Here is a 26150-nt window from a genome sequence, read left to right as displayed (position 1 = left end):
CTTAAAGAAAAAGTTACAGGTCTGTGAGAGCCAGAAATCTTGCTTGTTTGTAGGTGACCAAATACTTATTTTCCACCATAATTTGCAAATAAATTCATTAAAAATCCTACAATGCGATTTTCTGGAATTTTTTTCTAATTTTGTCTGTCATAGCTGACGTGTACCTATGATGAAAATTACAGGCCTCTCTCATCTTTTAAGTGGGAGAACTTGCACAATTGGTGGCTGACTAAATACTTTTTTCCCCCACTGTAGCAGAGCATTGAGCTAATGTTGGACAACCCCACATGAAAAAAATACTATAGAAAACTATGGTATAAGTACTATAGTATTCACTGTAGTGTTTTTGTGGATTTTACTGTAGTGTTTACTGTAGTATGCTGTAGTATTTACAGTTAACTATAGTATAAATTATAGTTAACTATAGGTACAATAGTAATGAATGTAGTTGTTTGCGGATTGTAGTATACTGTAAAGCAAAGGGGGATACCTAGTCAGCTGTACAACTGAAATGTGTCTTCTGTATTTAACCCAACCCCTCTGAATCACTGTAGTATTTACAGTAGTGTTTTGGGGATTGTAGTATACTGTAGTATTTACTTTAGTTTTTTTGCAGACTGTACTATACTGTAGTATTTACTGTAGTGTTTTGGGGATTGTAGTATTTACTATACTGTACTATACTGTAGTATTTTTGCAGACTGCATTATACTGTTGTATTTACTGTAGTGTTTTTGCGTAAATTACCATAATATTTACTATAGTGTTTTTGTTTTATTATGTTTGACATAGAAATGGAGTCTTTCTCCTTCAGGAAACCTACTGGAAAAAATACAAAAAACCCAGATCTTCCATAACCTGTAGGTAGGTAATTAGGTAGGTGGGTAGGTAGGTAGGTAGGTGGGTAGGTAGGTGAGCGGGTGGGTAGGTGTGTGGGTAGGTAGGTTTGACTGGGGTCTGAATGGTTAGCTTCTGCTCTTTTCTATAACCTGTAGTAGGTAGGTAGGACTGCAGTCTGAACAGATCGTTTCTTCTCTTTTCTATAACCTGTAAGGAACACAATATATGGTCTCAACTTGGCATGTAGGTTTCTCACTTATGGGTGGCACAAATTGTGAGATTTTACTGAGTTACAGTTCATATAAGGAAATCAGTCAATTGAAATAATTTCATTAGGCCCTAATCTATCATTAGGCTCGAATCTACATGACTGGGAATACAGATATGCATCTGTTGGTGACAGGTACCTAAAACAAAAGGTAGAGGCATGGATCAGAAAACCAGTCAGTATCTGGTGTGACCACCATTTGCCTCATGCAGCGAGACGCATCTCCTTCGCATAGAGTTGATCAGGCTGTTGATTGTGGCCAGTGGAATGTTGTCCCACTCCTCTTCCATGGCTGTGTGAAGTTGCTGGATATTGGAGGGAACTGGATGTCTGGTGAGTGTGCAGGCCATGGAAGAACTGGGACATTTTCTGCTTCCAGGAATTGTGTACAGATCCTTGCGACATGGGGCAGTGCATTATCATGCTGAAACATGAGGTGATGGCGGCAGATGAATGGCACGACAATGGGCCCTAGGATCTCGTCACGGTATCTCTGTGCATTCAAATTGCCATTGATAAAATGCAATTGTGTTCGATGTCCGTAGCTTATGCCTCCCCATACCATAACCCCATCGCCACCATGGGGCACTCTGTTCACAACGTTGACATCAGCCAACCGCTCACCCACATAACGCCATACACACTGTCTGCCATCTGCCCGGTAGAGTTGAAACCGGGATTCATCCATGAAGAGCACACTTCTCCAGTGTACCAGTGGCCATCGAAGGTGAGCAGAAGTCGGTTACGATGCCGAACATCAGTCTGGTCAAGACCCTGCTGAGGACGACGAGCATGCAGATGAGCTTCCCTGAGACGTTTTTTTTACAGTTTGTGCAGAATTTTTTGTTGTTTTGTAAACCCTCAGTTTCATCAGTTATCCGGTTAACTGGTCTCAGGCTATCCCGCAGGTGAAGAAGACAGATGTGGAGGTCCTGGGCTGGCCTGGTTACAGGTGGTCTGTGGGTGTGAGGCCGGTTGAACGTACTGCCAAATTCTCTAAAACAATGTTGGATGCGGCTTATGGTAGAGAAATTAACATTCAATTCTCTTGCAACAGCTCTGGGGGACATTCCTGCAGTCAGCATGCCAATTGCATGCTACCTCAAAACTTGAGACATCTGTGGCATTGTGCTATGTGACAAAACTACACATTTTATAGTGCACTTTCATTGTCCCCGGCACAAGGTGCACCTGTGTAATGATTATGCTGTTTCATCAGTTTCTTGATATGCCACACCTGTCAGTTGGATGGATTATCTTGACAAAGGAGAAATGCTCACTAACAGGGATTGATATGCCACACCTGTCAGTTGGATGGATTATCTTGACAAAGGAGAAATGCTCACTAACAGGGATGTAAACAAATTTGTGCAAAAAATGTGAAAGAAATCATTTTTGGGGGGAGTATGGAAAATGTCTGGGATCTTTTATTTAAGCTAATGAAACATGGGACCAACACTTTACATGTTGCGTTTATATTTATGTTCAGTATAGATTCCTTTCGGTGTAAGTAAATATTATAATATTGTGAGAGGAAGAGAAAGAGAGAGGCCGATGGAAGGACAAAATGTTTTTGAAGGAAAACAGCTACTTTACATTCACAAAAACCCATTAAAACCCAGAGACATATTTCTTTGTGAAGCCTCCAATTCAAACTCATTATCCCCATCAAACACACACAAAACCCCACCTAAGCCTTCTATACAAACAGAGACACAGTGTTCTCACACAGACAAGGTCATTACAGAACACCAGTGTGTCATTACAGAACACCAGTGTGTCATTACAGAACACCAGTGTGTCATTACAGAACACCAGTGTGTCATTACAGACCACCAGTGTGTCATTACAGAACACCAGTGTGTCATTACAGACCACCAGTGTGTCATTACAGAACACCAGTGTGTCATTACAGAACACCAGTGTGTCATTACAGACCACCAGTGTGTCATTACAGAACACCAGTGTGTCATTACAGAACACCAGTGTGTCATTACAGAACACCAGTGTGTCATTACAGAACACCAGTGTGTCATTACAGAACACCAGTGTGTGTTTTTGTATGTGTGAGTTTGTGTGTGCGTGCGTACACGTGTCTGTCTGTCTGACTGACTGTGTGTGTGTGTGTGCGCTCTCTCTCTCTATCTCTCTCACACACACAACACATACTTCTACACACAACACACACTTCTGCACACACGCAGTACAGAAGTAATCCAGGTAATGGCCCAAGTAACACCCAGCAGCATTGTGAAGGTGTCTGCTTCCTGTCATGACCCATACTTACCATCAGCCTCACAGACCTCATTCAGCCTGGCAGGCCTCACCTAAGATCACCCTCACAGACCCCATTCAGCCTGGCAGGCTGCACCTGAGATCAGCCTCCCAGACCCCATTCAGCCTGGCAGGCTGCACCTGAGATCAGCCTCCCAGACCCCATTCAGCCTGGCAGGCTGCACCTGAGATCCGTCCCAAATAGCACCCTGTTCCCTATGGGCCCTGGTAGAAAGCAGTGAACTATAAAGGGCATAGGGAGCCATTTGGGAAGCAGGCTCTGATGTCTCAACATGCCGTCTCACAGCCACCTCCAGGAGGGTGGGTGGGGGGGGGGGGGAGTGGGCTCCCGCTACCCGCCCACAGGGCATGGCCAAAGGGGATTACGGAATTACAGAGAGGAAGAATGTAGGGATGGCAAGTGGATACAGGATAAGGTAGAGACCTGCTGACAATGGGATAGAGGTATTTGGGTGACGTATTTGGGTTAGTGTGTGCGTGTGTGTGTGTGTGTGTATGTGTGCGCGTGTGTGCGTGTGTGTGTGTGTGTGTTGCTGTGTGTGTGTTGCTGTGTGTGTGTGTCTATATCAGAGTGAAAGAAAGAGAGGAAAGGGGGAGAAAGGGACAAAAATATCCTTTACAGTCTGTGCTAGCCTGGGATTCCCCATAATCCCATAATCCACACACACACACACACACACACACACACACACACACACACACACACACACACACACACACACACACACAAGGGTACAGGCTGGGTGAAACGACAGTGTCAGTGTATTGAGTTAAAAGTGTTTAATGTCCCAGTGCTGCAAGAGGACATTAACAAAGTATGATTCTATTTAAAGGCAGCCTTTAACAATCCCCAGAAAATACAGGCTAAAGACCAGGATCAGGTCAGGCTAAAGACCAGGATCAGGTCAGGCTAAAGACCAGGATCAGGTCAGGCTAAAGACCAGGATCAGGTCAGGCTAAAGACCAGGATCAGGTCAGGCTAAAGACCAGGATCAGGTCAGGCTAAAGACCAGGATCAGGTCAGGCTAAAGACCAGGATCAGGTCAGGCTAAAGACCAGGATCAGGTCAGGCTAAAGACCAGGGTCAGGACAGGCTAAAAAACAGGGTCAGGCTCATTTCAGCACGCACACACACACACACACACACACACACACACACACACACACACACAGAGAGATACTGTCCAACATTAAACCCACAAACACACATAAACTCTCATGTACATATACACACATAAACTCTCATGTACATATACACACATAAACTCACATGTACATATACACACATAAACTCTCATGTACACATTCACACACAAACTCTCATGTACACATTCACACATAAACTCTCATGTACGTATACACACAAACTCTCATGTACACATTCACACATAAACTCTCATGTACGTATACACACATAAAAGTGTCTGTGGTGTCTACAGTAGGTGTCTGTGTGTCTACAGTAGGTGTATGTGTGTCTGTGTCTACAGTAGGTGTCTGTGTGTCTACAGTAGGTGTCTGTGTGTCTGTGTGTCTACCGTAGGTGTCTATGTGTCTACAGTAGGTGTCTGTGTGTCTACAGTAGGTGTCTGTGTGTCTACAGTAGGTGTCTGTGTGTCTACAGTAGGTGTATGTGAGTCTGTGTCTACAGTAGGTGTCTGTGTGTCTGTGTCTACAGTAGGTGTCTGTGTGTCTACAGTAGGTGTCTGTGTGTCTGTGTGTCTACAGTAGGTGTCTATGTGTCTACAGTAGGTGTATGTGTGTCTACAGTAGGTGTCTGTGTGTCTACAGTAGGTGTCTGTGTGTCTACAGTAGGTGTATGTGTGTCTGTGTCTACAGTAGGTGTCTGTGTGTCTGTGTGTCTACAGTAGGTGTCTGTGTGTCTACGGTAGGTGTCTGTGTGTCTACAGTAGGTGTCTGTGTGTCTACAGTAGGTGTCTGTGTGTCTGTGTGTCTACCGTAGGTGTCTATGTGTCTACAGTAGGTGTCTGTGTGTCTACAATAGGTGTCTGTGTGTCTACAGTAGGTGTCTGTGTGTCTACAGTAGGTGTCTGTGTGTCTACAGTAGGTGTCTGTGTGTCTGTGTGTACCGTAGGTGTCTATGTGTCTACAGTAGGTGTCTGTGTGTCTACAGTAGGTGTCTGTGTGTCTGTGTGTCTACAGTAGGTGTCTGTGTGTCTACAGTAGGTGTCTGTGTGTCTACAGTAGGTGTATGTGTGTCTGTGTCTACAGTAGGTGTCTGTGTGTCTGTGTCTACAGTAGGTGTCTGTGTGTCTACAGTAGGTGTCTGTGTGTCTGTGTGTCTACAGTAGGCGTCTATGTGTCTACAGTAGGTGTCTGTGTGTCTACAGTAGGTGTCTGTGTGTCTACAGTAGGTGTATGTGTGTCTGTGTCTACAGTAGGTGTCTGTGTGTCTGTGTCTACAGTAGGTGTCTGTGTGTCTACAGTAGGTGTCTGTGTGTCTGTGTGTCTACAGTAGGTGTCTGTGTGTCTACGGTAGGTGTCTGTGTGTCTACAGTAGGTGTCTGTGTGTCTACAGTAGGTGTCTGTGTGTCTGTGTGTCTACCGTAGGTGTCTGTGTGTCTACAGTAGGTGTCTGTGTGTCTGCAGTAGGTGTCTGTGTTTCTACAGTAGGTGTCTGTGTGTCTACAGTAGGTGTCTGTGTGTCTGTGTGTCTACCGTAGGTGTCTATGTGTCTACAGTAGGTGTCTATGTGTCTACAGTAGGTGTCTGTGTGTCTACAGTAGGTGTCTGTGTGTCTACAGTAGGTGTCTGTGTGTCTACAGTAGGTGTCTGTGTGTCTACAGTAGGTGTCTGTGTTTCTACAGTAGGTGTCTGTGTGTCCGTTTGCCAGCTCCTGCGGTATTTTCCTTGGTAAATCCCCTGGTTTAGCCTCTGACGCCAGTCATACTCTCATGCGAACTAAAACAGGGCAGAAGTTTGAGCTGCCTGGCTTTGCGTTCTGACATTGCTGCAGATGACAAATGATTAAGTGGCTTACTGGTCTAGATCCCAAATGGACATTACAGCATAATAATAAATAGCCATAACACAAAACTACATGAATTTCTATGGCAACATGAACACTTCCAAGAACCAACGTATTATCACATTTTAAACTTAGTAAGAAATCTTAGAAAATCACTGAGATTTTGAAAATGACTTAAAAAAGGTAACACATTTAATAATGCGTCTTAATTAAAAAAAGTCTTAAAAAAGGTAACACATTTAATAATGTGTTAATTCTTGGAAGTGTTTCATGTTGCCATGAGATAGAGGAGAGAAGGGGAGGAGAGGCAAGGAGAGAAGGGGAGGGGAGGAGAGAAGGAGAGGAGAGGAGAGAAGGGGAGGAGAGGAGGAGAGAAGGAGAGGGGAGGGGAGGGGAGGAAAGAAGGGGAGGAGATGAGATGAGAGGACAGAAGGGGAGAGGAGAGTGTTCATGTTCCCCTTCTATCCTCTCCTCCCCTCCCCTCTCCTCTCCTCCACTGCAATTCTCTCCTTGCCTCTCCTCCCCTTCTCTCCTCTCTTCCCTATCTCATGGCAACATGAAACACTTCCAAGAACCAACACATTATTAAATGTGTTACCTTTTTTAAGACTCCTAGTCATTTTCAAAGTCATTTTCTAAATCTCAGTGATTTTCTAAGATTTCTTAGTAAGATAATGACATTGTAAGGTTTAAAAATGTGATCACAGTTGTTATTTTATGTAATGTGATCACAGTCATTATTTTACATAATGTGATCACGGCTACCTCTCTCATTAAGGGGTGTTGATCAGAGAGAGTGATGATGAGGAGAGGAAAGGAGGAGAGGAGAGAAGGGGAGGAGAGGAGGAGACGAGGGGAGGAGAGGAGAGAAGGGGAGGAGAGAAGGGGAAGAGAGGAGAGGAGAAGGGGAGGATGAGGCGAGGAGAGGAGAGGAGAGGAGGGGAGGAGAGGAGAGAAAGGGAGGAGAGGCGAGAAGGGGAGAGGAGGAGAGGAGAGGTGAGAAGAGAAGGGGAGGGGAGGGGAGAAGGGGAGGAGAGGCGAGAAGAGAAGGGGAGGGGAGGAGAGGAGAAGAGAAGGGGAAGGGAGGAGAGGAGAAGAGAGGAGAGGAGAAGGGGAGAGGAGAGGAGGGGAAGTGAGGAGAGAAGGGGAGAAGAGGAGAGGAGGGGAGAAGGGGAGGAGAGGCGAGAAGAGAAGAGAAGGGGAGGGGAGAGGAGAAAGGGAGGAGAGGCAAGGAGAGAAGAGAAGGGGAGGGGAGGACAGGAGAAGAGAAGGGGAGGGGAGGACAGGAGAAGAGAGGAGAGGAGAAGAGAGGAGAGGAGAAGGGGAGAGGAGAGGAGGGGAAGTGAGGAGAGAAGGGGAGAAGAGGAGAGGAGAGAAGGGTAGGAGAGGCGAGGAGAGAAGGGGAGGGGAGGAGAGCAGGGGAGGGGAGGAGGAGAGAAGAGGAGGGGAGGAGAGAAGGGGAGGAGAGGGGAGGGGAGGAGAGAAGGAGAGAGAATGGGAAAGGAGGGGAGGGGAGGAGAGGTGAGGAGGAGAAGGGGAGGCGAGGAGAGAAGGGGAGAGGAGGGGAGGAGAGAAGAGAAGGGGAGGGGAGGAGAGGAGGGGAGGAGAGAAGGGGAAGGGAGGAGAGGAGAAGAGAGGAGAGGAGAAGGGGAGAGGAGAGGAGGGGAAGTGAGGAGAGAAGGGGAGAAGAGGAGAGGAGGGGAGAAGGGGAGGAGAGGCGAGAAGAGAAGAGAAGGGGAGGGGAGAGGAGAAAGGGAGGAGAGGCAAGGAGAGAAGAGAAGGGGAGGGGAGGACAGGAGAAGAGAAGGGGAGGGGAGGACAGGAGAAGAGAGGAGAGGAGAAGAGAGGAGAGGAGAAGGGGAGAGGAGAGGAGGGGAAGTGAGGAGAGAAGGGGAGAAGAGGAGAGGAGAGAAGGGTAGGAGAGGCGAGGAGAGAAGGGGAGGGGAGGAGAGCAGGGGAGGGGAGGAGGAGAGAAGAGGAGGGGAGGAGAGAAGGGGAGGAGAGGGGAGGGGAGGAGAGAAGGAGAGAGAATGGGAAAGGAGGGGAGGGGAGGAGAGGTGAGGAGAGAAGGGGAGGCGAGGAGAGAAGCGGAGAGGAGGGGAGGAGAGAAGAGAAGGGGAGGGGAGGGGAGGAGAGGAGGGGAGGAGAGGCGAGTAGAGAAGAGAAGGGGAGGACAGGAGAGGAGAAAAAGGGAAGAGAGGAGAGAATGGGAGGTGAGGTGGGGAGGGGAGGAGAGAAGGAGAGGAGGGGAGGAGAGGAGAGAAGGGGAGAGGATGAGAGAAGAGAAGTGGAGGAGAGGAGAGGGGAGGGGATGAAAGGAGAGAAGGGGGCGAGAGGAGAGAAGGTGAGAGGAGGTGAGGAGAGGAGAGGAGAGGAGAGGAGGGAAGGGGAGGTGAGGAAAGAAGGGGAGAGGAGGGGAGGAGAGAAGGGGAGGAGAGGCGAGGAGAGAAGAAGGGGACGGGAGGACAGGAGAGGAGAGGAAAGAAAGGGAAGAGAAGAGAGAATGGGAGGCGAGGTGGGGAGGGGATGATAGAAGGAGAGGAGGGGAGGAGAGGAGAGAAGGGGAGAGGAGGAGAGAAGAGAAGTGGAGGAGAGGAGAGGGGAGGGGATGAAAGGAGAGAAGGGGGCGAGAGGAGAGAATGTGAGTGGAGGAGATGAGGGGAGGAGAAAAGAGAAGGGGAGAGGAGGAGACAAGGGGAGGAGACGAGGGGGGAAAAGAGAGGAGTGAAGGGGACGGGAGGAGAGTTGAGCAGGGGAGGAGAGGGGAGGGGGGGAGGGAAGGGAAGGGAATGGGAGGAGAGAAGGGGAGGGGGGGAGGGAAGGGAAGGGAATGGGAGGAGAGAAGGGGAGGAGAGAAGGGGAGGAGAGGGGAGGGGTGGAGAAAAGGGGAGGGGAGGAGAGAAGGGGAGGAGAGGAGTTGCCCCCAGGTACAGATCAGGGGCCACTTAATCATTAGTGGAGGAAATGGTCAGCATTTAAGGGCAACTTCACCATATACCTTACAGTCTGTCGGGAGGCCTGGCTCTGTGGGGTCCTTAGTGGTCAAGGATCACATCATACTGACCTGGCAGAGCTATAGGACGTCACCTTAGGTTCTACGATGGTAGAGAATGCAGAGGTTGAGGTGGTTGAGGTGATCACACACACACACACACACACACACACACACACACACACACACACACACACACACACACACACACACACACACACACACACACACACACACACACACACACACACACACACACTCCACTGCCCAAAGAGCAGGGACATTGACATCTCTTGTCATCTAATCTCTAACAGAAAAAAGGTGATTGAGGCTTAATCTGGTGGAGTGTGATTCAAAACAGACCTTAATCAATGTATTGGTAGACAGTACAAGGGAAAAACCTGGTAGGTTCCTGAAAGGTGTCCGATAGCAACAGTGGGGACAGGACAGACGGGGAGAAATCTAAAACCATGAAATCCTCACATCATTTGTCAGATAGACGTTGTATAGATGTATTGACTTACTGAAAAAACAGGCCTACAGTACTGTCAGTTCCTGAAAATGGGTTGGATAGTAGCTCAGCATAGAAAACTGGAAAATATATGAAATTACAATTGGATAAAGCTATGAAATACAGCCGTCAATTATCAGAGAATCTTATGCACGGGTTTGTCGGAACAATTGGACCATTTAAACACAATCAAACGCAAGAACAAATTCATTTATTTTTCTATTTTATGGTAAAATGTATTCATTTCAATCCATCCTAAATCCATTTATAATTTATCTAAATGTGGCCACTGCTAGATCCAACGTAGCAATCTGAGTGGAGAAAGGAAGAAATAGGAGAAAATGGCGTTTCCATTCTTGCATATATTTGTAAATCAGGATTAAGGACAAATGGTATCGGAGGTTGATTGAATCAGGACGCTTTTCCATCTTTCTCCCTGTTCTAAGCCCAACGGCAGCATCAGGAGGTGGCAGATAAAGGGATTTTACTCTTCCACAGATTTACAGCATGTCTTCTTATCCCTCAGCACCAGATTGTTTTCAACTAGCCTGACAACGCCAGACAACGCCACGCTCTCCAGTCACAAGTGATAGATTTTCAAATGCACACTTTGATATCTCTAGATACCACTATGATACACAAACAGGGTATTGTGGCACGCTGGGGTGTTGTTGCTGTTATGGTGATGTGCTGTTTTCACACACGTTTAAATTCCTATCTAGAGGTATGACAAGTCGGGGAAAGAAGCCCAATGGTTTTTGTTTCGGTGAATAGACTATATGGAATAAGCTGGAGTGGAATTACATACATTTATTCAGTAGTAGTGAAACCCTACTAGTCCTCAACCACACTCATCCATAGAGAAACGTCAGTAGACCACAGAAACAGTGCATCCAAACCACTATGTTAGCTAACCCTAACCACCATACATGCCTCAACATTGCCCTGGAGACAACACTTCCTCAATGCACTTTCACAGCAATTCTGTGGGATGGGTATTGATGTGTGTACCAGTTCTGTGTAATGGGTATTGATGTGTGTACCAGTTCTGTGTAATGGGTATTGGTGTGTGTACCAGTTCTGTGTAATGGGTATTGATGTGTGTACCAGTTCTGTGTAATGGGTATTGATGTGTGTACCAGTTCTGTGTAATGGGTATTGGTGTGTGTACCAGTTCTGTGTAATGGGTATTGGTGTGTGTACCAGTTCTGTGTAATGGGTATTGATGTGTGTACCAGTTCTGTGTAATGGGTATTGATGTGTGTACCAGTTCTGTGTAATGGGTATTGGTGTGTGTACCAGTTCTGTGTAATGGGTATTGGTGTGTGTACCAGTTCTGTGTAATGGGTATTGATGTGTGTACCAGTTCTGTGTAATGGGTGTGGGTGCCTGAAGCCGGCATACAGTGACCATGCATGGTGAGTCAGATGGGATAATGTAACTCATGTTTCCCAGAAGGACTTTACCACAAACTGGGAAAGGAAGTCATTTGTGTTGAGAGATGATGTTAAAACGCCACTTTCAAAAATGTAATGTATTTTTAGAAGGACTTAAAAGGATGCAGCAGCTGTGTACTAACATTACAGGGAATATATAAACAGTAATATCCTCAGTAAGTCATAAAACAGAAGATACTCTCTGTGTGCATGTTCAAATTGCATTAGAAGTAACCACTATCATCACAATCCTACCTTTAATTGTTCCACAATATATCTTATAATATCAAAATATAGCATTACATTACAATATCTCCACAATATATCGTAATATAACGATATCTCCACGATCAGACCTGGGATTAAATATTCTTTCAGGTATTTAAATTACTTTTCAATACATTTCAAAAAAGTATTCAGATAACCTTTATTTGAAAAAACAAGTAGTTGAATATTGGAATGTATCTGGAAATACACTTAATGAAATACATTTATCCCAATGATTTGAAAATAGTATTTGAAATACATTTTTGAAAATACTTTCAAATACAATTTGGTTGACTATTTGGTTTTTACAAATAACCAATCCAATATTCAAATAAAAGTACTTGTTTTGTGCTGTGTATTTGAAAATACTCAAATACACAGAAAACCCCCCCAGGTCTGTCCACGATACATCATAATATCACGATAACTCCACGATATATCATAATATCACGATAACTTCACGATATATCATAATATCACGATAACTCCACGATATATCATAATATCACGATATTCCCAAGATATATCATACTATCACGATATCTCCATGATATATCATATAATTTCCAATAAAATCCTAATATCCTCCCTCACCTCGGAGAACCTCTGAACGTCCTGTGTGAGGGTCCCCACGCGGCTCCAGTTGTAGAGGTTGAGGAACTTGACCACTGCTGGGTTCACCGCGTTGTCCGACGGAACCGTCCGAAAAAAGTTGGGGTACTTCTTCTTGTCGGCCAGAACAGGAGTTGTTGCCGCAAAGGAGAGCTGGAAAGAAAAGGACAGACATAGAATGTTAAATATCTGACCAATAAACGTTGGCTGAATTCTAACTTATCCTGGTGTTCTGCTAATAGGAGTTCAAGCCTGGAGATCTGAAGCTTTAGACAGAGGCCTTCGATGGCCATCTGAGGGATTAAGCCATGGCAGCTAGAGCAGTCCAAGTGTCAGTCACACACACACACACACACACACACACACACACACACACACACACACACACACACACACACACACACACACACACACACACACACACACACACATACACACGCACGGGACACACACACACGGACCGTGAGAGTCAGTCCAGTCTGTAGGTGTGAGTAAATCAACAGTCTGATAGGTCTGTGGAAACGTCAGGGAAGGTCACAGCTTCAGAGTGCCCATAATAACAGGAGCTGTAAAAGTTTGGTGGGAGTGAAAGCTGGGATGGATGACCTTAACTGACTGTGTGTATGTGTGCGCACGTGTGTGTACGCAAATACATGTGCATGCGTGTGTATTCATGAGATACGTGTGTATTCACTCTGAGGTCAAGTTAAAAGCGTTCCTTGGATTGTAATTGGTTCTGCTTTCACTCATTTTATTTTCCTAGAAAATTTGATAAAAATGTGCTGAACCTCAAACATGAAAAATTACACCATAAACAGGTTTAAATCAATTCAGGGTCCAAAAAAAGACATTACTGCTTTCAAGATTTGAAACAGTAAGGACTGCATTTTTTTTTGGTAGCAACTACCAAGCACATTCATTAGCTCTGAACACCTTGGGTGAACACGCAGACATTTACTGCTATAGAATGTCCAACATTTTCACCCATTTCAATGTGTTTTCCTTTTGACCAACAGTGGGCTAACAGTATCTCCTACAGTGTCTATCCATACACTACTGTGGATGTGATAGGTCCTCTGGTGAGACAGAGAGAGAGGGTGAGAGAGAGAGAGAGAGAGAGAGAGAGAGAGAGAGAGAGAGAGAGAGAGAGAGAGAGAGAGAACAAAGACAGAGACAGCAAGAGATAACGTGAGAAAGAGAGAGATAGAGAGAGAACAAAGACAGAGACAGCAAGAGATAACGTGAGAAAGAGAGAGATAGAGAGATAGAGGACAAAGACAGAGACAGCAAAAGATAAGGTGAGAAAGAGAGAGATAGAGAGATAGACTCGGACTCAATAGTCATTTGGACGGTACTTGTTAAGTAACACTCCCAAGCTTCAGCACCGCACACCAATCTAATCTTATGATCACTGACTACAGTAGGCACATACTGGCATCGTGTAACCAGGGACATCTAAAGACAATGCTCCATTCACAGTCAGTGGACAATGTGAAGGATCTGATTCAAAGCCACAAAGCTAAGTCAACAAATGTCACCCCCAGTCCCTCAATCTCTGGGTCCATTGAAAACTTTCTAGGGATCTATAGAATTCAAAGAATCTGTCATTTGAGAGAACACTCGATTACTGAGAGAGAGCATGATAAGATTGATGGATCAATGGACTGACCTCTGACCTCTCAGATCTCTCTTTCTCTCTCCTTCCAACCCTCCCTCCTTCAAACAGACCCAAACACACACATACCTTTAATTTCCATACAAATAATCTCTCTCTCTCTCTCTCTCTCTCTCTCTCTGTCTCTCTGTCTCTCTGTCTCTCTGTCTCTCTGTCTCTCTGTCTCTCTGTCTCTCTGTCTCTGGCAGTCTCTACCACATTACCAACAATAGACACTCATTATCTCGGGGGGAAAATCGGTGTAATTAATTTCTGCCTTCGGATCGTAACTTGCAGGTGTGTACAGCCAGCGAACACGAGAATAGAATGACAAAGACTGAAAAAACAGCATGATCTTGACAAAGACATCATGGCAAAGTTAAAACTAGAATATGGATAAGTTCTGGTAAAATTGTCACCTTACAGTTTGACAAAGTATGTCTTGTGTAGCTGTTATAAAGGCTTTGTGAAACCATACATAAAGGTGTGTTACCAGTCGATCACAGAAAGCTAACGTTGAATGGGAGACTTAGAATGTTAGCTTTGCAGACATTTAGCTTGGTCTTGCCTAGCGGACTATACTCCACCCCAAGTTTATGATGAACTTCACCAACGGCATGGAGCTGAAACCAGGCTTTGTGGAATCTGGCTCAGACTACATCGATTGTACCTATGTTTGTCATCTGTAGTTGCGTGCCTTTCTTTGTTTGCTGAAATCCATAATTTTTCTATAAACATTAATCAAATACCCCCACCGACTGTTTCCTTGTTGAGATCAATGGGCACATGCAGATTTGCGCTGAGTTGCCATCTTATATCAACAGCAATTAGCAAACAGTTGGTGGTTGTATTTGATTAACGTTTATTGAAAATGTTTAGTCTGTTAAGTCCTGCCACATCCAGAATGGTTGCCGCTGTGAGATGTTAACTCTGTTACATTATCATGTTTAGCTAGATGTGAGAAGTTAACTCTGGAACATTGGCATGTTAGCATGTTGGAGCGGCAGGTGGCCTAGTGGTTAGAGCGTTGGGCCAGTAACCGAATGTCATGGTCGTCGTAAGGAGTGGACCAAAATGCAGTGGGTATATTGATCATCTTCTTATTTATTAAAGAAAAAACACTTAAACAAAACAAACGATGAAAACAGTCCAATAAGGTGCACAGACTATACTGGAAACAACCACCCACAAACACAAGTGAAACAAACCCCAACTAAATATGGCCTCCAATTAGAGGCAATGACAACCAGCTTCCTCTAATTGGAGGTCCTACCAAAACCCCAACATAGAAATAGAAAAACTTGATAAACACATAGAAATAGAAAATGTAGAACATAAACCAAAAAACCCGAACCACACAAAACAAACACCCCCTGCCACGCCCTGACCAAACTGCAATAACAAATAACCCCTTTTACTGGTCAGGACGTGACACCGAAAGGTTGCTGGATTCAATCCCCGAGCTGACAAGGTAAAAATCTGTTGTTCTGCCCCTGAACAAGGCACTGTTCCTAGGCCGTCATTGTAAATAACAATTTGTTCTTAACTGCCTTGCCTAGTTAAATAACGGTTAAATAAAAAATGTCTAGCTAGATGTGATAAGTTAACTCTGGAACATTAGCATGTTTAGCTATCCGAGAGAAGTTAACTCTGTTACATTAGCATGTTTTGCTAGCTAAGAGACGATAACTCTGTTACATTTGCATGCTCATTGAAAAAGTTAATTCCGCTAAGTCCTGCCACATCCAGAATGGTTGCCTCCGTTACATTAGCATATTTAGCTAGCTGAGAGAAGATAACACTGTTCCATTAACATGTTTAGCTAGCTGAGAGAAGATAACACTGTCCCATTAACATATTTAGCTAGCTGAGAGAAGATAACTTTGTACCACTAACATATTTAGCTAGCTGAGAGAAGATAACACTGTACCATTAACATATTTAGCTAGCTGAGAGAAGATAACACTGTTCCATTAACATGTTTAGCTAGCTGAGAGAAGATAACTCTGTACCACTAACATATTTAGCTAGCTGAGAGAAGATAACTTTGTACCACTAACATATTTAGCTAGCTGAGAGAAGATAACTTTGTACCACTAACATGTTTAGCTAGCTGAGAGAAGATAACACTGTTCCATTAACATATTTAGCTAGCTGAGAGAAGATAACACTGTTCCATTAACATGTTTAGCTAGCTGAGAGAAGATAACTCTGTACCACTAACATATTTAGCTAGCTGAGAGAAGATAACTTTGTACCACTAACATATTTAGCTAGCTGAGAGAAGATAACACTGTTCCATTAACATGTTTAGCTAGCTGAGAGAAGATAACTTTGTACCACTAACATATTTAGCTAGCTGAGAGAAGATAACTCTGTTACGTTAGCATGTTAAGCTGGCTAACAGTTGCACCTGTCTTTTTACTGTTGTTTTATTTCTTTACCTACCTATTGTTCACCTAATTCTTTTTTTCCCACTATTGGTTAGAGCCTGTAAGTAAGCATTTCACTGTAAGGTCTACTACACCTGTTGTATTCGGTGCACGTGACAAATAAACATTGATTTGATTTGATTTGACTCCAATTTCAATTCTCATAAAATGAATGACTGATATGAATCAACATAGGGTTAATTACTGAGCAGAGAGAGATTAAGCAGACACACTGATAGTGATCAGAAGGAGGATATTATCATTCTGATTGAGGCTAAGAGTGTGTGTGTGAAATGTATGCACATTGCTTGGAAGCATGTTTAATATTAGAGAAGCCAACCATAGCACCTTCACTCTGTGGCTAAGTGTGATCTTTAAAAGCCAGTCGAAACCAATCAAGAATAATGTTTTTCCTATTTTCAAACAGACAGGTTCTCATATTCTCACAACTCATATTGATGTCATACAGTACTTACAGTGAGAATATAATTTTTTTGCTTAAAAGCTTTTTGCTTTTGCTTAACCTGTTGAGGATCTTATCCCGATCTTATCCCGGTATTGGGATTCATTGTCATGTGACCATGGCGGGGAATTCAAAACTGCAAGAGTAATCATTTCAAATACTCAAATAATCAACTATTTTCCTCCATTTGAAAGATATATCTCCTAAATCTAACCACGCTGTCCGATTTTCAAAGAGGCTTTACGGAGAATGCATAAAGTTAGGTTATGTTAGGAGTACATTGACAATAGCTGTGTGTAATGTTTAGCCAATTCAAAGAAGGGCATCAACAGACAGAAAACTAGCTAGAATTTGATTAAGCTAGCTTGCATGTTAATTATTTTCACAATGCTCAGAATACATTATACCTTGTACTCCTTAAAGTAAACCTTGTAACTGGAGACTGATACAATACATACATTGAGCCAATGTAAGTCAAACACTTCCCAACAACCCTCAGCAAACCTCCAACAAACCTCCATCTCGACCATGCCACACTATTCCCCCCTCTAGAACCCATTTAATTTGGGCGCCCTGTTGTTTCCCAAACCATCAGGGAGGACCCTGGAACAACACACGGATTACAACCGTCAATTAAGGAGAGAAGAAACCCTTTATTTCAGTACAAGTGCTAAATCCAAAATCACCCACAAGTCTTAAAAGGGCTTTACTGGGTCTTTCCGCTGTAGTTTTAATCTGCATTTAGCTACGGCTGTTTGCTACTCCCACACCGGGAGAAGCGCCAATGGGTCTCCAATGAGAGCCAGTGATTTTTAGCCCAAACAGGGTGATTGGGTTGAAGCCTCCTGTGACAGCCCAGGGAGAAAGGGGGGTGGGGGGAAGGGGGTCAGGAGACTTGGAGTTGTAATGATATACCTTGATTAAACTACAAGAAAATCAGATATGAAACTGTAAGGGCTCGATTGGAACCTGCATAGGGGTATTAACGTAGTACTGTAGGTACAGTAGTTCTCCCCATGGTCAAATAAAACCACAGAATGATATTGGGTGCTGTAAAACTATTACTACTATAACTAATACTACTACTACAACAACTAGTATTACTACTATAACTAGTAAGACTACTTCAACTACTATTACTACTACAACTAGTAATACTACTACAACTACTATTACTACTACAACTAGTAATACTACTACAGTAATACTACTACAACTACTAGTACTACTACAACTAGTAATACTACTACAACTAGTAGTAAACGAGTAATAATACTACAACTATTATTACAACTACAGTAATACTACTACAGCTACTATTACTACTACAACTAGTAATACTACTACAACTAGTATCAGTACTACAACGACTATTACTACTATAACCAGTAATACTACTACAACTACTATTAAAACTATAACTAGTAATACTACTTCAGCTAATATTACTACTATAAATTGTAATACTACTACAATTACTATTACTACTACAACTAGTAATACTACTACAACTACTATTACTACTACAACTACTAATACTACTACAACTAGTATTACTACTACAGTAATACCACTACAACTACTAGTACTACTAAAACTAGTAATAATACTACAACTATTATTACAACTACAGTAATACTACTACAACTACTATTAGTACTACAACTAGTAATACTACTACCACAACTACTATTACTACTATACCTAGTAATACTACTACAACTACTATTACTACTATAAATAGTAATACTACTACAATTACTATTACTACTACAACTAGTAATACTACTACAACTAGTAATACTACTACAACTACTATTACTACTACAACTACTAATACTACCACAACTAGTATTGCTACTACAGTAATACTACTACAACTACTATTACTACTACAACTACTAATACTACTACAACTACGATTACTACTACAACTAGTAATACTACTACACCTAGTATTACTACCACAGTAATACTACTGCAACTAATATTACTACTACAACTACTATTACTACTAAAACTAGTAATACTACTACAACTAGTATTACTACCACAGTAATACTACTACAACTAATATTACTACTACAACTAGTACTACTACTACAACTACTATTACTACTACAGTAATACTACTACAACTACTATTACTACAACCGTAATACTACTAGAAGTACAAATAATAAAGAAATTGAGTTCATAGTTCTATGGGTTCAATTCATTTCCACCCTGAGGGCCCACGGCATTAATCATCCCGGCAGTATGATTTTAGAAAGGAATTGTTGGCTATTGTTCTTTTTCACATGGGTCCTGCACAGAGGTGTGACGCTAGGACCCCAGGTCAATTCTCCATTTTAGATTTAGGTCCATGACGCATGTGGGTCTACATGTAGGTCACTAGAGAACATATATTGCTTGATTGGAGCTAACACGTCAAGGTAGCCCTTCTGTCTCCAAATTCATCTGAACCACCAAGCTACCAATGGTGCAGAGGGTTTGATGAGAAAGCCATCACGTGAAATGATCTCAAATACAGCTTACGAAATGGGTTAGTCTTTTGATAAATACAGTAGAGTGCCTTAAAATAGCGCTATGATAGCACACATCTCAGAGTGCTGTCTTACATAAGGAGATTTAAAAAGGTCTATTCAAATGTAATGGACCTCTCTAGCGCTCTGCAATTGCACTGACGTGCACACACACACACACACACACACACACACACACACACACACACACACACACACACACACACGCACACACGCGAGTACACACACACGGAGGATTGCCACTCTCAGCAGGCAGAGCCAAATGGACAACCTGTGTCTCCACTCTCCTCTCCATCAGGCTCCCAGTGCCAATGTTAATTAAAGCTGTAGAGATGGGGCCCGTCTGAGACTCCCCACCCACAGCAAGGTCACCAAGCCTTTGGTAATGAGGCTTCCACCCAAATGGCACCCTATTCCGTATATAGAGCACTACTTTGGACCAGGGCCCATAGTGCACTATGTAGGGAATAAGGTGCAATTTGGGACAGCGTCAGAGGCTGGGGATTCTTGGAACCACGGAGGTAGTACAGCATTATGTCGTTGAGAATATCTGCTTAAATTACTTACTGATAAGATTGCTGAGGGAAATCTACTGAGACATGTAAATACAATGTTCTCCGTCTTTTTATTTTGAGTGAATATAAAGCTTGTTTGCTGTCCGTCTTTCTTCCATTTTGACTTCTTCACTCTCTTATTCTGCAGTTGAAATCAAACTAGTGATGTCTACAGGAGAGAGAGAACGAGAGAGAACGAGAGAGTACGAGAGAGAAGAATAGAGAAGAAGAGAGGATGGTAAAAATAATGAAAGAAAGCATATAGAAGAGAGAAAAGCATTAAAGATTGAGGGTGATATATAGAAATAGAGAACGCGAGCATAGATAGAAAAAAAGGGAGCCAGGCATAGAGATAGATAGATAGTCCATTGCAGATTCTCAGTACGAGGCATAGAGATAGATAGATGGTCTATGTTCTGTTATAATATCCACCCGGCACAGCCAGAAGAGGACTGGCCACCCCTCATAGCCTGGTTCCTCTCTAGGTTTCTTCCTAGGTTTTTGGCCTTTCTCAGGAGTTTTTCCTAGGGAGTTTTTCCCAGCCACCGTGCTTCTTTCACATGCATTGCTTGCTGTTTGGGGTTTTAGGCTGGGTTTCTGTACAGCACTTTGAGATTTCAGCTGATGTACGAAGGGCTATATAAATAAATTTGATTTGATTTGATTTATTGCAGATTCTCAGTACGAGGCATAGGGATAGATAGATGGTCTATTGCAGATTCTCAGGACAAGGCTGTGCAATCCTGTTTCCGAGCCGGTCACGGGTGGACCTCAGCCACGCTCAAGGTACTAAATGATTTCTTAACAGCCATCGATAAAAGACAGTACTTTGCAGCCGTCTTCATCGACCTGGCCAAGGCCTTCGACTCTGTCAATCACCGTATTCTTATCGGCAGACTCAACAACCTTGGTTTCTCAAATGACTGCCTCACCTGGTTCACCAAGTACTTCTCAGAAAGAGTTCAGTGTGTCAAATCGGAGGGCCTGTTGTCCGGACCTCTGGCAGTCTCTATGGGGGTGACACAGTGTTCAATTCTCGGGCCGACTGTTTTCTCTTTATATATCAATGATGTCGCTCTTGCTGCGGGTGATTCCTTGATCCACCTCTATGCAGATGACACCTTTCTGTATTCTTCTGGCCCTTCTTTGGACACTGTGTTATCAAACCTCCAAACGAGCTTCAATGCCGTACAACTCTCCTTCCGTGGCCTCCAACTGCTCTTAAACGCTAGTAAACTAAATGCATGCTCTTCAACAGATCGCTGCCCGCACCCGCCCGCCCGACTAGCATCACTACTCTGGACGGTTCTGACTAGAAACCGGACAACTATGTGGACAACTACAAATACATAGGTGTCTGGCTAGACTGTAAACTCTCCTTCCAGACTCATATTAAGCATCTCCAATCCAAAATGAAATCTAGAATCGGCTTCCTATTTCTCATCAAAGCCTCCTTCACTCACGCTGCCAAACATACCCTCGTAAAACTGACTATCCTACCGATCCTCGACTACGGCAATGTCATTTACAAAATAGCCTCCAACACTCTACTCAGTAAACTGGATGCAGTCTATCACAGTGCCATCCGTTTTGTCACCAGAGCTCTATATACTACCCACCACTGCGACCTGTATGCTCTCGTTGGCTGGTCCTCGCTACATATTCGTCGCCAAACCCATTGGCTCCAGGTCATCTATAAGTCTTTGCTAGATAAAGCTCTGCCTTATCTCAGTTCACTGGTCACCATAACAACACCCACCCGTAGCACGCACTCCAGCAGGTATATCTCACTGGTCATCCCCAAAGCCAACACCTCGTTTGGCCGCTTTTCCTTCCAGTTCTCTGCTGCCAATGACTGGAACGAATTGCAAAAATCGCTGAAGTTGGAGACTTATATTTCCCTCATTAACTTTAAGCATCAGCTGTCCCATATTGTTTTTATTTACTTTTTTTGCTCTTTTGCACACCAGTATTTCTACTTGCACATCATCATCTGCACATATATCACTCCAGTGTTAATTTGCTAAATTGTAATTACTTCTCTACTATTGGCCTATTTATTGCCTTACCTCCTTACCCCATTTGCGCACACTGTATATAGATTTTTCTATTGTGTTATTGACTGTAGTTTTGTTTATCCCATGTGTAACTCTGTGTTGTTGTTTTTTGTTGCACTGATTTGCTTTATCTTGGCCAGGTCGCTGTTGTAAATGAGAACTTGTTCTCAACTGGCCTATCTGGTTAAATAAAGGTGAAATAAAAAAAATAAAAAAAATTGATTGTCCATTGCAGATTCTCAGAACAAGGCATAGAGATAGATAGATGGTCCATTGTAGAGTCTCAGAACCAGGCATAGAGATAGATAGATGGTCCATTCCAGATTCTCAGAACGAGGCATAGAGATAGATAGATGGTCCATTGCAGATTCTCAGAATGAGGCATAGAGATAGATAGATGGTCCATTGAAGATTCTCAGAACAAGGCATAGAGATAGATAGACGGTCCATAGCAGATTCTCAGAAAAAGGCATAGAGATAGATAGATGTTCCATTGTAGATTCTCAGAAAAAGGCATAGAGATAGATGATCCATTGTAGATTCTCAGAGCGTGCCCTCTCACTGAATGAGGTCTGCCGTATTAGATTATTTGACACTTGACTGAGCTGTGTCTGTGAGCAGGTATAGGAGTCAATAGATAGTTTCATTCTCATTAAAGTCTCTAAATTCCACTGACTGACGCTTGGCATGGCCAGGTGTTAACAATGTTGCAGAGTGTCTTATTAGACTTAGGACAAAGGACAGTAATGTACAAACAATAGCTTACCAAGTCTCTTTGAGGAAGTATAAAGGTAATCACCTCGCATAAGGTGAGTTAAAGGTCCAATGCGGCCATTTTTATCTCAATATCAAATCATTTCTGGGTGACAATTAAGTACCTTACTGTGACTGTTTTCAATTAAAATAGTCAAAAATAAACAAAAAAAGCTTCTTAGCAAAAGGCAATTTCTTAAGCTAGAATGTTGTTAAGACTGTCTGGGAGTGAGTGGTCTTAGCAGGGAGGGGAAAACAAAAAATGTGTTGCTATTGGCAGAGAGGTTTGGAACTCTATCTTATTGGTCTATTAACTAATTTAGCACCTGGTGATATCACCAGTTTGCCAAAACTCCATCCCACCAAAGCAGGCTGAAATTTCAGGGAGTGTTTTCAAACAGCGCTAACACTAAAAGGGCATTATAATAATTTTCACAATTTCACAGTATTATTCCAACTTCATAGTGTGTAAATATATAAAACATAGGAAAATCACATTTTGACTGCACATTGACATTAAAAGACAACATATTCTATCTGACTATGTTTGCATTAATGCTAAGATACTGCAGGTGTTATGTAAATAGAAATAACTAGATAAGGCCTATGAAAAACTTGTCTGGGGGGGACTTTTACTGCATAACGGTAGATCACATTTACATATTAAAGCAGAGTAGTTTGCAACCTCTGAAAAGTACCTGGCTAAATTTGAATGTTTTTAGGCTTGGGAAAAGATCAGGCATGAATTAAAAGGTGGTGGACTCAGCAATGTTTGGGACTCAGCAATATTTGCTATTACAAGCAGTTAATAGGGAAGGAGTCTAAAGCTACAGGAGCCTGTAGGAGCCATGGAGCAATGCTGGAAGGCATGACGTGTTAGTCACTGCTACTGTTACAGGAGTGTGTTACAGTTCTCTCTCTCTCTCTCTCTGTGTGTGTGTGTGTGTGTGTGTGTGTGTGTGTGTGGCTATTTGCCAGGCACTAGGGAGGCGTGAAGCAGCAATGCTTTATGGGATATCGATAGGACATGATTAGTGGGTCGGCCTGAGGTCAGGCAGATTGATGAATGAGCCATGAGTATCCACACACCCCCCCGAACCTAAACATTATCCCAACGGTGGTTGCAAAGGGAGAGTATATTACTGGTAAATTACCAGTAAACTACCAGATTTTTGGAAACTTTCAAATTAGATTATAATTTCTTTTGCATGACATCTACTGGCCTTTTTGGGTACTTCAGATTATCACAGTCTAATTAACTCTGGCCGTCTTACCTTATCACGTGTAAAATATATAAAATAATCAAATAAGATAGAAACTCTAATAAGAAAACATTTAAAAAGATTATTAAAAAAAGAATGACAAAGCTGTAAAACATTATCCTAAATATAAACTATCATCTTAGTGAATACCATTGGTGTTTAATATGAGGGTTTCAACATGAAATGTTCTGTATATTTTACATTTGTATTTATTTTACTATGACTATATGTGTTTGTTGAAAATGTTTTGGTGTGAAAAAAGTCAATAGAGTTGGATGAGTTACAGAGTTAATTGAAAATAATGGCAATGTTGATTCTATGTGTTTTCTCTTGAGCCATATGGTCTATTCACTAGAAACTGGACAATATGGTCTGATAATTACCAAAATTGCAGAAGATTCCGTTAACTTTAATAAATAAACAGTAGTTTCACAACCCTAATTCAAACAAAACGCAAACAGTCAAAGTAAGGACACTGATGACACATAAAGAGGTTGAAATTCAATCAAACTACAGTATCTGTGAAGGTAGTCTACAGTGCCTGGTAATAACAGTAGCATTTAACAAAACCCAAAATGATTTTTTACTATGGGAAAAAGAGCTACTACATAAATAAATAAATACATTTGATTGAACTGAGAATGGCACATATTGTATGGAGTGAAGAACATAGATGAAGTGGACAAATCTTACCAACGCCTCAAAAATAACACACCTCAGTCTTTTTTCCTTGACACAATCCAAAATTCAAGAATATTACTGGACGATACCTCAGACACCATGCAGTATGTGGAGACCATTATTGGATGATACCTCAGACACCATGCAGTATGTGAGACCATTATTGGATGATACCTCAGACACCATGCAGTATGTGAGACCATTATTAGATGATACCTCAGACACCATGCAGTATGTGAGACCATTATTGGATGATACCTCAGACACCATGCAGTATGTGAGACCATTATTGGATGATACCTCAGACACCATGCAGTATGTGAGACCATTATTGGATGATACCTCAGACACCATGCGTTGTGGTATAACAGTGTTGATCAGTGTACCATGCAGTAGCTATGTAGTGGCCATTGAGGCATATTCAATATTCAGCAGAGGCATTTGACACCCAGAGGGAAAGCTCAGCTTGAGCTTCACCACCTGGAGGCGGCCCGTCGGAAAGTCCATGACCCAATTGCAAAGGGCGGGGTTGAGACCCAGGGCCTCAAGCTTAATGATGAGCTTGGAGGGTACTATGGTGTTGAATGCTGAGCTGTAGCTAATGAACAGCATTCTTACATAGGTATTCCCCTTGTCCAGATGGGATAGGGTAGTGTGCAGTGTTATGGTGATTGCATCGTCTGTGGACCTATTGGGGTGGTATGCAAATTGAAGTGGGTCTAGGATGGCAGGTAAGGTGGAGGTGATATGATCCTTGACTAGTCTCTCAAAGCACTTCATGATGACAGAAGTGAGTGCTACGGGACGATAGTAATTTAGTTCAGTTATCTATTGGGACAATGGTTGCCATCTTGAAGCATGTGGGGATAGCAGACAGGGATAGGGAGAGATTGAATATGTCCGTAAACACACCAGCCAGCTGGTCTGCGCATACTCTGAGGACACGGCTAGGGATGCCGTCAGGGGCCGGCAGCCTTGCGAGGGTTAACACGTTTAAAAGTCTTACTCACGTCGGCCATGGAGAAGGAGAGGGGGTAGCGAGCCGTGTCGGTGGCACTGTATTATCCTCAAAGTAGGCAAAGAAGGTGTTTAGTTTGTCTGTAAGCAAGACGTCGGTGTCCGCTTTAGGGATGACCAGTGAAATATACCTGCAGGAGCGAGTGCTACGGGTGGGTGCTGCTATGGTGACCAGTGAACTGAGATAAGGCGGAGCTTTACCTAGCAAAGACTTATGGATGACCTGGAGGCAGTGGGTTTGACGACAAATATGAAGCGAGGGCCAGCCAACAAGAGCATACATTTCGCAGTGGCGGGTAGTATATAGGGCTTTGGTGACAAATCGGATGGCACTGTGATAGACTGCATCCAGTTTGCTGAGTAGTGTGTTGGAGGCTATTTTGTAAATGACATTGCCGAAGTCAAGGATCGAATAGGATAGTCAGTTTTACGAGGGTATGTTTGGCAGCATGAGTGAAGGATGCTTTGTTGCGAAATCGGAATCCAATTCTAGATTTAAGTTTGGATTGAAGATTCTTAATATG

General features: G+C 43.0%; 1 protein-coding gene across 1 annotated transcript in view; it reads right to left on the bottom strand.

Annotated features, from left to right (window-relative positions):
* LOC115174040 (gamma-aminobutyric acid type B receptor subunit 2) overlaps nucleotides 1-26150 on the bottom strand; it is a 413659-nt gene that overhangs the window by 165093 nt on the left and 222416 nt on the right. The window contains exon 3 of the mRNA XM_029732652.1: nucleotides 12190-12360. Within this exon, the coding sequence (XP_029588512.1) occupies nucleotides 12190-12360 (171 nt within the window). The remainder of the gene's footprint in view (nucleotides 1-12189; nucleotides 12361-26150) is intronic.

This window comes from Salmo trutta, chromosome 34 (genome assembly GCF_901001165.1).
Source record: "Salmo trutta chromosome 34, fSalTru1.1, whole genome shotgun sequence".
Classification (NCBI taxonomy): Eukaryota; Metazoa; Chordata; class Actinopteri; order Salmoniformes; family Salmonidae; genus Salmo; species Salmo trutta.
Note: the sequence above shows the minus strand (reverse complement) of the source record. Positions and strands in the feature narration are given on the sequence as shown.